Consider the following 13,017-nt stretch of genomic DNA (forward strand, 5'->3'; position numbering starts at 1 on the left):
GATTCATGTTAAAGTTTTAAAATTGGCTTGGGTCAAAAGCATCTCTCTTGTGATTAGTAAAACAAAGCAATCAGATCTTTCACCAGATCTGTTTTTATAGTTTCTACCTGCAACACTAATCAAAATAAATCTCAGAAACATATTATTCCATATAAGTATCTAACATGGTCCCATCACGTCATGGCAAATAGATGGAGAAACAGTGGAAATAGTGGCAGACTTTATTTTGGGGGGGCTCCACAATCACTGCAGATGGTGATTGCAGCCATGAAATTAAAAGATGCTTACTCCTTGGGAGAAAAGTTATGACCACCCTAGACAATATATTAAAAAGCAGAGATGTTACTTTGCCAACAAAGGTCCCTCTAGTCAAGGCTATGGTTTTTCCAGTGGTCCTGTATGGATGTGAGAGTTGGACCATAAAGAAAACGGAGTGCCGAAGAATTGATGCCTTTGAACTGTGGTGTTGGAGAAGACTCTTGAGAATCCCTTGGACTGCAAGCAGATCCAACCAGTCCTGAATATTCATTGGAAGGACTGATGTTGAAGCTGAAACTCCAATACTTTGGTCACTTGATGTGAAGAGCTGACTCATTTTAAAAGACCCTGATGCTGGAAAAGATTGAGGGCAGGAGGAGAATGGGATGACAGAGGATGAGATGGTTGCATGGCATCACTGACTCGATGGACATGAATTTGAGTAAACTCTGGGAGTTGGTGATGGACAGGGAGGCCTGGCATGCTGCAGTCCCTGGGGTCGCAAAGAGTCGGACATGACTGAGCGACTGAACTGAACTGAAGGATCTAACAGCTGATACTTTGGAAAAGTCCCCTCAAGCAATCACTTCTGCCACGCTGATCTCAGACTCTAGCTTCTTCCCCACTTAGAGCAGGGGTCAGAAATCTTTTGCTGTAAAGGCTAAGTAAATATTTAGCACAAATGGTCATATGGTCTCTCTCTCAATCACTCAAGTCTGCCAGTCACATTACACAAATGAATGGGCATGATTGTGTACCATTAAAACTTTATTTATGAAAATGAGTATCAGGGCAGATTTGGCTCAAGAGCTGTACTTTACTGACCATTGGGTTTAAGAAGTGAAAAAGAGAAAAAGCAAAATAAAATGCACACTCTCCCACTAGCACAAACATATCCAGTCTGGAAGCTGCTTCCAGGTGAAGGACAGACTACAAGAAAAAGAAAAATTACGTGTCTCATATATTCACCTATGACTTATTCACACAACAACCATTAATTAGGTGCATACTATAAATGTGTCTGGAACCAACCAAAGCCTTGACCCCCTAAAGACCCAAGTTCAACAGAAGAAAAAAACAAAAATAATTAGAAAGAATGCACTGTGGTATAGCCACAGACAATGGAATATTATTCATCACTAAAAAGAATGAGCTAGTAGGTCATGAAAAGACAATGGGAAAATAAATGCATGTTACTAAATGAAGCCAATCTGAATAGACTACATACTGTGTTATTCCAACTCTATGACATTCTGCAAAAGGCAAAACTCTGCAAACAATAAAAACATCAGTGGTTCCCAGGGGTTGGGGGTAGGGAAGGGAAGAAACGGATGAATAAGCAGAGCACAGAGTGCTTTTAGGGCGGTGAAAATACTCGTATGATATCGATGACAGATACATGTCATCATGTGCTGTGTGTGCTCAGCCGCTAAGTCACGTCCAACTCTGTGAGCCCACGGATTGCGGCTCACCAGGCTCCTCTGTCCGCGGGATTCTCCAGGCAAGAATACCTCATTGGGTTGTCATTTCCTTCTCCAGGGGAGCTTCTCGACTCAGGAATCAAACCATGTCTCCTGAATTGACAGGCAGATTCTTTACCACTGAGCCACCTGGGAAGCCTGTGTGTTATCATACATTTATCCAAACCCATCGAAAGTATAACACCAAGAGTGAACTTTGTTGTAAAGTATGAACTCTGGGTGATTATGAGGTATCACTGTAGGTTCATCAGTTGTAACAAATGTTATCATTCTGGTGGAAGATGTTGATAATGCGGAAGGCTAGGTGTGTAATAAATGGTTGTATCATCATCTCAATTTTGCTATGAACCTAACAGTACTCTAAAAGGAAGTCTATCTAAAACAAATAAAATAAAAACAATATATGCAGGGAATGAGAAAAGAGATCTGTTAGGACTATTGGTTGAGCAACCTTAAAAAGTAAAAAATGCCAGTTAGATCTGATACTATATTTTTGTTCCAATCATGATGGTTCTATTCCAATAAGTCACACTCTCTGGCCCTTTAATTCACAGACCTAGGCCCACGGTTTAAAGATTAAGTAGACTAGTTGCCTAAGTGGACCCACAGGGCTGAAGAAAGAAGCCGAGTCTAAAGAAAGGACCAAATTCTGTAATAACAATAGTAATGAGGACCCCAAACAGCATCCTGCTTTGACCCTGTGGAGTCTCTCACTTCGGAGGTGTCTTGCCACTAGACATTCATGGAGAGAGTAAGTCCGCATATTTTCATTCCTGTATCTTCAGGAACTAAATGCAGTATCTGGCAAGCAAAAGGCACACAATCAATATTAAGTATCAACATGAAGTGAAAAACTACTGATGATTTTAGTGACTACAGAAAAAAAGAAAAATTGAAAATGTTAGTCACTCAGTCGTGTCTGACTCTTTGCAACCCCATGGACTATAGCCCACCAGGGAAGCAACTGCTTTAATATTAATCAGGTTGTTTCAGGAGAAGCTAAGAAACAGACAAATTAGGTCTGGATCTCCAGGAATGAATAAAATACACCATTTGGAGAAGATGGAGAAAGATATTACAGTAGAAGACACAGGAGATACAGGCGCAAGATTAATATATTAAAGAAACAAAAGATCAACACAGGTAGATCATGGGGTAAAACAGCAAGAAAAGGAAGGAGATAAATTTAGAAAGTGAAGGCAAATTGAGATGTACCTTGTTCGTCTGAGAAATTCACAGATGATCTGGATGTGTGGCATTGTACCATGTCATCTGGAAACCATCATGGCCAGGCACCTAAATTTTTTGAAAGCCCAAATAGATCACTCTGGTAGCACAAACAGAAGACCAAAGAGCGGAGTACTACAGAATGCTCAACAGAGCCTGTGAAAGATGGAAGGAGCTGACTGAACCAAAATAGTAACCAGCAGAATGGATGGGAGGGAAAGATCTGAGAGGCTTTTCCAAACTTGTGTAGACATTATTTCCTATCAGATGGAGAAGAAAGAGCTCAAAGAGATTCTCCCTTTTCCTACCAAACAGATAGTGTCAGGAGTGACAGCCAGAGAAGCAAGCTTGGAAAACAAAGATAAACCTCAGTCTCTTGGGTCTATGTTGAATTTCAGGCATTTGGGGAAAGATAGGCAAGTGTAGGCCTCAAATGTTTATTTAATACAGTAACCTACATAACAATATACAGCCTTGACGTACTCCTTTTCCTCTTTGGAACCAGTCTGTTGTTCCATGTCCAGTTCTAACTGTTGCTTCCTGACCTGCATACAGGTTTCTCAAGAGGCAGGTCAGGTGGCCTGGTATTCTCATCTCTTTCAGAATTTTCCACAGTTCATTGTGATCCACACAGTCAAAGGCTTTGGCATAGTCAATAAAGCAGAAATAGATGTTTTTCTGGAACTCTCTTGCTTTTTCCATGATCCAGCGGATGTTGGCAATTTGATTTCTGGTTCCTCTGCCTTTTCTAAAACCAGCTTGAATATCTGGAAGTTCACGGTTCACGTATTGCTGAAGCCTGGCTTGGAGAATTTCGAGCATTACTTTACTAGCGTGTGAGATGAGTGCAATTGTGCAGTAGTTTGAGCATTCTTTGGCATTGCCTTTCTTTGGGATTGGAATGAAAACTGATCTTTTCCAGTCCTGTGGCCACTGCTGAGTTTTCCAAATTTGCTGGCGTATTGGTTCCAAATAGGAAAAGGAGTATGTCAAGGCTGTATATTGTCACCCTGCTTATTTAACTTACATGCAGAGTACATCATGAGAAACGCTGGGCTGGAAGAAGCACAAGCTGGAATCAAGATTGCCAGGAGAAATATCAATAACCTCAGATATGCAGATGACACTATCCTTATGGCAGAAAGTGAAGAGGAACTAAGAAGCCTCTTGATGAAAGTGAAAGAGGAGAGTGAAAAAGTTGGCTTAAAGCTCAACATTCAGAAAATGAAGATCATGGCATCCGGTCCCATCACTTCATGGGAAATAGATGGGGAAACAGTGTCAGACTTTATTTTTGGGGGCTCCAAAATCATTGCAGATGGTGACTGCAGCCATGAAATTAAAAGACGCTTACTCCTTGGAAGGAAAAGTTATGACCAACTAGATAGCATATTGAAAAGCAGAGACATTACTTTGCCAACAAAGGTCCGTCTAGTCAAGGCTATGGTTTTTCCAGTGGTCACGTATGGATGTGAGAGTTGGACTGTGAAGAAAGCTGAGCACTGAAGAATTGATGCTTTTGAACTGTGGTGTTGGAGAAGACTCTTGAGAGTCCCTTGGACTGCAAGGAGATCCAACCAGTCCATTCTAAACGAGATCAGCCCTGGGTCTTCTTTGGAAGGAATGATGCTGAAACTGAGACTCCAGTACTTTGGCCACCTCATGCGAAGAGTTGACTCATTGGAAAAGACTCTGATGCTGGGAGGGATTGGGGGCAGGAGAAAAAGGGGACAACAGAGGATGAGATGGCTGGATGGCATCACCGGCTCAATGGACATGAGTCTGAGTGAACTCCGGGAGCTGGTGATGGACAAGGAGGCCTGGCGTGCTTCTATTCATGGGCTCGCAAAGAGTCGGACACGACTGAGGGACTGAACGGAACTGAACCTACATGAAAACACTCAGTGTAAAAATACAATGCAAACAAGTACTAATATTTTTAATAAGTTTATGATGAGCTTGAGGAAGTGATTAGGATTGTGCATTTTCTTCTCAGCATGCCCTGCCATCATCACTGCCCATTTGTGTGATAAAAGCAGAGAATGGGCATTTAGTTTGGACTCTTTTTTTGAATGCTTTTACCAGGTGACTTTTTAGAATTGAAGGTTTCTAAGAGATTCATCAGGTTAACTCTGCAATGGCTTACAACTCTTTTAAAATTGATATAAGCAAGATATTCAAACATAATAATATACGCAACTTTAAAAATGTAGGAGGAGTTGGGTTTCCCTGGTGGTCCAATGGTTAAGAATCTGCTTTGCAATGCAAGGGACACCAGTTCAGTCCCTGGTCCGGGAAGATTCCACATGCAGAGCAACTAAGCTTCACACCACAACTACTGAAGCCCACACGCCCTAAAGCCACAGCAAGAGAGGCCACTGCAATAAGAAGACCATGCACCACAACTAGACAAAGCCTGCACACAAGAAAGACCCAGCACAGCCAAAAACAAGTACATTTTTAAAATAGTTAAAAAAAAAAAAGATGTAGGAGGAGGGAATGAAAAATGGATGATTTGTTCCAAGAAACACAGATATTCAGATGCCAACTAGGCTTGAACCTTCCAAAAGACATCAGCATGACCTCCACTTCCCCATTCCCTACTCCCCCCTTCCCCAACCCACGTTGCTGAACTATTCCACAGAAAAGAATGTTACAGAGAAACAATACTATCCTAAAGCCTTAGGATGTATCTATATTCCCAGGTTGAATTTCTAGAAATGACAAGGTGAAAATTGCTGGCTGGGCTAAAAACTAACTATGCCCTTGAAGATGACAGACTCCCTGGGTTTTTTGGACACAAGTATATCAACCCTAGAACTAGTTTGATATTGCTGGCTTCTTGCCCAGACTGCAGTTAATGTTTTAATATTTCTAGTTCTGTATAGGTACAATGTTCCTTTCCTTAAGTTGTTAAAACCAAAGCTAAGAGTCAGCCTAATTAAAGGAAAATTCATTTATTAAATCAAAAGCAACCAGGGACAAGGATGAACATCTTTCAGGCTGTACAAGATAGTTGATTAGCTCTTTTCAGACGGCTACAAAAAAAATCTGATGAGGGATAGATGAAAATGTTCCATATTATTAAAATACATGCAGTCCCTCTATAAAAAAAATACTTGGGGGTATATACTGATCTGGAGAAGGCAATGGCACCCCACTCCAGTACTCTTGCCTGGCAAACCCCATGGATGGAGGAGCCTGGTAGGCTGCGGTCCATGGGGTCGCTAGGAGTCAGACATGACTGAGTGACTTCACTTTCACTTTTCACTTTAATGCATTAGAGAAGGAAATGGCAACCCACTCCAGTGTTCTCGCCTGGAGAATCCCAGGGATGGGGGAGCCTGGTGGGCTGGCATCTCTGGGGTCGCACAGAGTTGGACACGACTGAAGCGACTTAGCAGTAGCAGCATATACTGATCTAGGTTTTAAGAATGAACAAAACAACAGCTGTGTGCATGCTCAGTCGCGTTTGACTCTGAGACTCCACCGACTGTAGCCTGCCAGAGTGCTCTGTCCAAGGGACTTCCCCAGGCAAGAATACTGGAGTGGGTTATCATTTCCTCCTCCAGTGCATCTTCCTGACCCAGGGTCAAACTCCCATCTCCTGTGGCTCCTGCATTGGCAGCATTCTTTACTACTGAGCCACTTGGGAAACAGTAACGACAGCTGAGCCTTGTTCGAATCCTAAACAGTAGTTGCTACTGCTATTTAGTCAATGGAGTTGTGTCTGACATTTTGCGACCCTATGGACTATAGCCCACCAGGCTCTTCTGTCCATTGGATTTCCCAGGCAAGAATACTGGAGTGGGGCCATTTCCTTCTCTGGGGGGTCTTCCTGATGCAGGAATTGAACCCAAGTCTCCTGCTTAGCAGGCAGATTCTTTACCACTGAGCTACCTGGGAAGCCCCAAACACTAGTTGCTGCTGCTGCGTCACTTCAGTTGTGTCTGACTCTGTGCGACCCCATAGATGGCAGCCCACCAGGCTGAATCTACCTCAAAATTCATGGTAGAAATAAAGGGGCAGATATAAGTTCTTCCTCAATAAAGGAAAAGACAAGGAAAACATACACACTGGGACTGAAGTTCTAGTACTATTCAATGTTAAAAGGGCAAATGAAATTTATATTTCAAGCACTGACTTCAACCACTGTAAGTCAGTCCAAAAATTACATTTTCTTTTTTCTATCTCATATGGAAGAGATACCAGCAAGGCTGGGACAGGACAGCAACAGAGGCCACAGCACCATCCTCACTTTGCACCTGACTGCACAAGAGAAGAAAGCAGCAGAGAAAGAAACAGAACTGTCTCTCAAAACCCAAATGATGGAATGACTTTGTTTTTCCTATTTTCTTCTTCAGATTAATCAATTGTTACGGTATCATTCTAGGCAACTGCTAATTGGAGTTCTTAGCATTAGAACAAACTTAATACCTAACTTGGAGAAGGCAATGGCACCCCACTCCAGTACTCTTGCCTGGAAAATCCCATGGATGGAGGAGCCTGGTAGGCTGCAGTCCATGGGGTCGCGAAGAGTCGGACACGACTGAGTGACTTCACTTTCACTTTTCACTTTCATGCATTGGAGAAGGAAATGGCAACCCACTCCAGTGTTCTTGCCTGGAGAATCCCAAGGACGGGGGAGCATGGTGGGCTTCCATCTATGGGGTTGCACAGAGTCGGACGCGACCGAAATGACTTAGCAGCAGCAGCAACAGCAACAGCAATACCTAACTAGAACCAGAATGATCATTGCTGATAATGGGGAGTTGGGGGAACCTCCCAGAAACTATTCCACTGATAGAGACCAAGAACAGAGGCAGGCCTTAGAGACAGTTTTTCCTCAGTAAAACCATAGGTCCTTGGGAGCTATAAACATGATGCTTAAGTTAATTCCACTGAGGGTCTCCTGGGCTGGGGATCTGCAAACTCAGCTGACATGAATAGCTAAAGATTAGAGATTAGTGTTCTCAGGTGGCTTCTGTCTTGGTACAGGTCAGCTGAGAGCTCACAACTTGGGGTGCTAAAAATGCATGGAGTTGGGATATTTACACCAAAACAGGAGGAAGGAATGGCTTTCTCTCAGCTCCCAGACTAATAATGAGACTTTAAAGAACTCTGTTCCTTCTGTAGAACCAAGTGTTTTGAGTGAATGGAGCTGGCTTCCAATCCCTCCAGAATAAGATAGAAACAAACATTTAGGGCTTCCCAGGTGGAGTTTGGGGAATGAATCCACTTTCAAAGCAGGAGACATAAGAGATGAGGGTTTGATCCCTGGCTCAGGAATACCTGGAGTAGGAAGTGGCAACCCACTCCAGCATGCTTGCTCGGAAAATTCCATGGACAAAGGAGTCTGGTGGGAGTCCATGGGGGCAGCAAAGAGTTAGACATGACTGAGCCCAACATTTTAGCTCTGCACAAGCAAGAATCCTCACTCTTTCTGCCTAGAGTCTGTTTACTTGTTCATAGTTCAATGGGTCCACAAGAGAATGCATCACAAACACTGAACTATATTAAAAAAGACTTCATAAGCAACAATCTATCCAGAGACTAACTTTTTTTTTTCAGTCAAGCACACACTACTCAATATCAAGCATTTACTTGTCTTTTCCTCTTTATCACTGCAAGATTTGTAAATTGAGGTTTTAGTTTTGATAAGAAAAAGACATCAAAGGCTATCTCAGAGAAACAGCACATAGTTACCATTTTAAATGAACCATTATCAATAAGGATTATTGAAAAGGATAAGATTAAGCAGGAAACAAAGAAATCTAATATTAGACTATAAAGGAAACATTTTTCTATCCCATTTGATTATAATTGCTAAGTGTTAAGCAATACTCGTAGACCTACTACTCACTTATTAATTTGGGATTTACTTGAAAAAGTGATGCTTTCTTGCAAAACCTCCAACCAAATTAATAGTAACTGAAACTGTAGTTAATATTCCATGTTGGTTTTTGTTTAGTAGCATAGTCAAATACAGTTATTTGAATGCTCTTGGTTTATATTTGAAAACCTCTATTTTTTTCTTTATATGAAGAGTCCGCTAAAGATGTTGACTCCACAGTTTTCATCAACAATGTTAATTTGCAACCACAAAACTACACTTTGGCAGTGTTTCTTTAGTTTTGAACTGACAATGCTGTGGAGACACTCTCTTGATCAACACCTAAAGGACAGAAGGAGTGCTAATTTTTTGTTTTTCTTTAAATCTGTGGGCTCCTATTTCTCAAGGGTAACCCCCACAACTTGGTTTTGTTTTCACAAATAACCAGGTAACTGCATACAGGATGCACATGTCCTCCGGGCAACTTAAGTTCAATGCTGCTCAAAACTGATGTTCAACTTTAATATTATTAATTATCCTCTCAGCTGTAATTGAAATCATAAACATCCTGAAAAGACTACCAATTAAAATATCCGTTTGCCTATATGGAAAGTAGCTCTCCTAGAATATCCCAGAAATCTTTAAAAAGGAAACCAAAAAAAAAAAGTACCTTAACCTCATCTTGCAAACAGAGGCTGAAATTTTGCCAAGCAGGTCAGGGACAGGGTCAAGAAAAACAGAGATCAAGAAAGAACACTAAAGCTTACTTTTAACCTCAACCCAAAAGGATTTTTAAAATCACACAAAAACTCTTTTTTCTCAGTCTTCGTTAAAAAACAAACTTTAGCAGGTAAAAGACCTTTCCCAGTGTGGGTTTCGGAGTTACCACATGCACAGAGCAGAGAAAAGCACGCCAAGCCGCTCTCCTTACCTGAGACGAAAGCAGTGCACCAGCTTTGTTACTATTATAACCATCTTTCCCAGGTCAAGAGCGCGGAACGCCCGGGTGACAAGAAGTGAAGAGACAGCGACGAGCTTGAGCCGCCGCGGCGAGAACCTTGTCAGGGCGCTGCTTCCCCGACACACCTCCTCTCTCTGCTCGGAAGAGCAGCGGCTCGCACTCTCCTGTCACCGGGAACCGCGGCTTGTCATTTCCGCTGGATCACCCGGCAGCTGCTACGAGCCTCGGGCTGAAGCGCGGGCGCGAGGACCAGGAGCACGAGACTGCGCTGCGGGGCCGGCAGAGCGGCTGCAGCTGAGGCTCCGGCAGCCGCACGTTACTGGGCAGGGAAGGTCAGCTTTCCAGGAACCAGGATCAGCTGCCGCACGAGCCCCTCGCCTCTCCGAGCTCCGTGTGAGCCAAAGCCGGCTGCGAGGGCGGAGCGGCCCCAGCTATGGAGCGTGCTCGGCTCCGACGAGGGTCTTGCACGCGGTGACTTTTTGCCTGATCTGAGAACCAAGAGGTGGGCCAAGAGTGAGATTTAGTGGAGGTAATTTCTCGAATAGGGAGGTGAACTCCTCCCCATCCTCCTTTGAAAGAAAGAAAGAAAGACGGGAGGAAGAGAGGGAGGCCTCCTAAGATGCTCTTTGCCAAGATAAGCCAAATAGAGGGTGGGAGGGAGAGAGGGAGGGAATGGGGTGGGTGGGAGGGAGTGGAGGGTCCCCTAAGATGTTCTTTACCAAAATGAGCCAAATCCAGAGAGGGGGGTGGGGGGAAGGGAGGTAGGTTGGGGGTATGGGAGGAAGGAGGGAGGGGGTTGGGGTGGACAGATGAACACATGGCACTGCACTTAGCACATAGTTTTGATTGGTAGGTTGATGGAGATGTTTGGATGCTATCAGTGATGTTTAGTCTTTCAGGCTCTTCCTGCACCATTAGGTTGCCTCTGGGGTCAAGTACGTGGTCTAGGAATGGAAGGGGTTTTAATCCTAGCAAATCACTGATTATCTCAAGGATTAGGTGTGGAATTGCCTATGTTTGAAAATCTAGACAGCTGTGCTATGAATTAATTGATCTCTACACAAGTGAAATCTGCCTACAGATAATTACTTTAAAAACAAGCGTTTTATAAATGTGCAGTTTTTAAATTTAAATGTTAACACGTATTATGATAACATTTTGAAATTTCATTCTTTCAGATGGCAAGCTCAGTGAAAGCAGGGAATGTTGCTTATTCGTGAATCCTTTTACCTGGGCTTGGTGAATGGCAAACGCTCATAAATGCATGTGTGTGACAATGAACTGTGGGTTTGGTAGTTCTGTAAATGGCACTTTCAGGAAGGCTGAAGTTCTTGAATTTGGTGTGACTTTTATTCTAACTCAACCTCAGCTTTGCATTTTTAGCCCAATGACACTAATTTTTGTCATAAGTGTCCAAATGCATAAGCAAATTGGCTTTTAACTAGGATTTTCCTTTTGTGTTGCTGGGTGTTCTATTTTCCTCTCTTTCAGGCCAAAAGGAGTCAAATCCAGAGCATGTTCTCTCTGCTACTATTGATATCAGGGACATTGACTCTCCATGTTTGCAGATCATACCATTATTTAATTTTGAAAAATTACTAGCCAATCAGTTCTGGCTAGTAGACTAGCCAGTGGAGGGTGAATCCAAGAGGATTTCATGGCTGAAGTGGAGCTAAAACCTGAAAGCTGGGCCTGTGGGAGTCTGGACAGGACATAGGGCTGAGCTGGGAGTCAGATGTTTCTTGAATCCTTGGTACAGACTTGACCTATTGATCCAGTCCTTTAGGTCAGGAAAATTCTCCCCCCTCCTCCCGCCCCCCATCTCCCACCATATCTGTCTCTCTTCTTCTCCATCTCTCTCTCTCCTTCTCTTCCTCTTTTTCCCTAGTCCTCCATTCTCTGACTACTTTCCACACTCCCTTTAAGACTCAAGTGCTGTTGGACTCTAGAGTCCTAACCCCTCACCCCTTCAACCCCCTCACCCCAAACCTCCAACTCCTTCACCCCTCCAACCCCCTGACTCCCCACTCAGCCCTCTCATGCCCCACCCTCGACTTCCCCCACTCCCACCTCTCCAAAGCATATTTTTATCTCACACTTTCTGGATTGTCTTTAACTAAATCAGGCCCTACCTACCACCAGCTGTGAATTCCTTAAGATTAAGGACAACACTGGCTGTTTCCATCTATACAATTGTAAACATCTCCACAATTACTGGTCTTCACTTGTTTTCAGTTTAGATTAAGGCACAGGTGGGAGTCCTAATTGTGGTGACAAATTAGAAAATTGGTGGAGTTAATTTAGGGACATTTTCTAGAAGTGATTCTAGTTCAGTTCAGTTCGGTCGCTCAGTCGTGTCCAACTCCTTGCGACCCCATGAATCGCAGCACGCCAGGCCTCCCTGTCCATCACCAACTCCCAGAGTTCACTCAGATTCACATCCATCGAGTCAGTGATGCCATCCAGCCATCTCATCCTCTGTCGTCCCCTTCTCCTCCTGCCCCCAATCCCTCCCAGCATCAGAGTCTTTTCCAGTGAGTCAACTCTTCGCATGAGGTGGCCAAAGTACTGGAGTTTCAGCTTTAGCATCATTCCTTCCAAAGAAATCCCAGGGCTGATCTCCTTCAGAATGGACTGGTTGGATCTCCTTGCAGTCCAAGGGACTCTCAAGAGTCTTCTCCAACACCACACTTCAAAAGCATCAGTTCTTTGGCGCTCAGCCTTCTTCACAGTCCAACTCTCACAGGAAAAACCATAGCCTTGACTAGCTGGACCTTTGTTGGCAAAGTAATGTCTCTGCTTTTGAATATGCTATCTAGGTTGGTCATAACTATCCTTCCAAGGAGTAAGCGGCTTTTAATTTCATGGCTGCAGTCACCATCTGCAGTGATTTTGGAGCCCAAAAAAATAGTCTGATGCTGTTTCCTCTGTTTCCCCATCTATTTCCCATGAAGTGATGGGACCAGATGCCATGATCTTCGTTTTCTGAATGTTGAGCTTTAAGCCAACTTTTTCACTCTCCACTTTCACTTTCATCAAGAGGCTTTTGAGTTCCTCTTCACTTTCTGCCATAAGGGTGGTGTCATCTGCATATCTGAGGTTATTGAGATTTCTCCCGGCAATCTTGATTCCAGCTTGTGTTTCTTCCAGTCCAGCGTTTCTCATGATGTACTCTGCATATAAGTTAAATAAGCAGGGTGACAATATACAGCCTTGACGTACTCCTTTTCCTATTTGGAACCAGTCTGTTGTTCCAT

At 43.4% G+C, this 13,017-nt stretch overlaps 1 protein-coding gene across 4 annotated transcripts in view; it reads right to left on the reverse strand.

Annotated features, from left to right (window-relative positions):
- The window catches only part of ARHGAP18 (Rho GTPase activating protein 18), a 206,328-nt gene extending 196,319 nt beyond the window's left edge, over positions 1-10,009 (reverse strand). The window contains exons 1-2 of one of the 4 annotated variants that reach the window (XM_055535602.1): positions 9,731-10,009; positions 2,955-3,035 (exon numbers count right to left, since the gene is read on the reverse strand). In XM_055535602.1, coding sequence (XP_055391577.1) covers positions 2,955-3,006 — 52 coding nt within the window. In that variant the 5' untranslated portion in view covers positions 3,007-3,035; positions 9,731-10,009. The remainder of the gene's footprint in view (positions 1-2,954; positions 3,036-9,730) is intronic. The other 3 variants (XM_055535605.1, XM_055535606.1, XM_055535604.1) reach the window with 3 other exon arrangements.
- Positions 10,010-13,017: the final 3,008 nt, after the last annotated feature.

The sequence above is a fragment of the Bubalus kerabau genome, chromosome 9, assembly GCF_029407905.1.
Source record: "Bubalus kerabau isolate K-KA32 ecotype Philippines breed swamp buffalo chromosome 9, PCC_UOA_SB_1v2, whole genome shotgun sequence".
In the NCBI taxonomy this organism is placed as follows: Eukaryota; Metazoa; Chordata; class Mammalia; order Artiodactyla; family Bovidae; genus Bubalus; species Bubalus kerabau.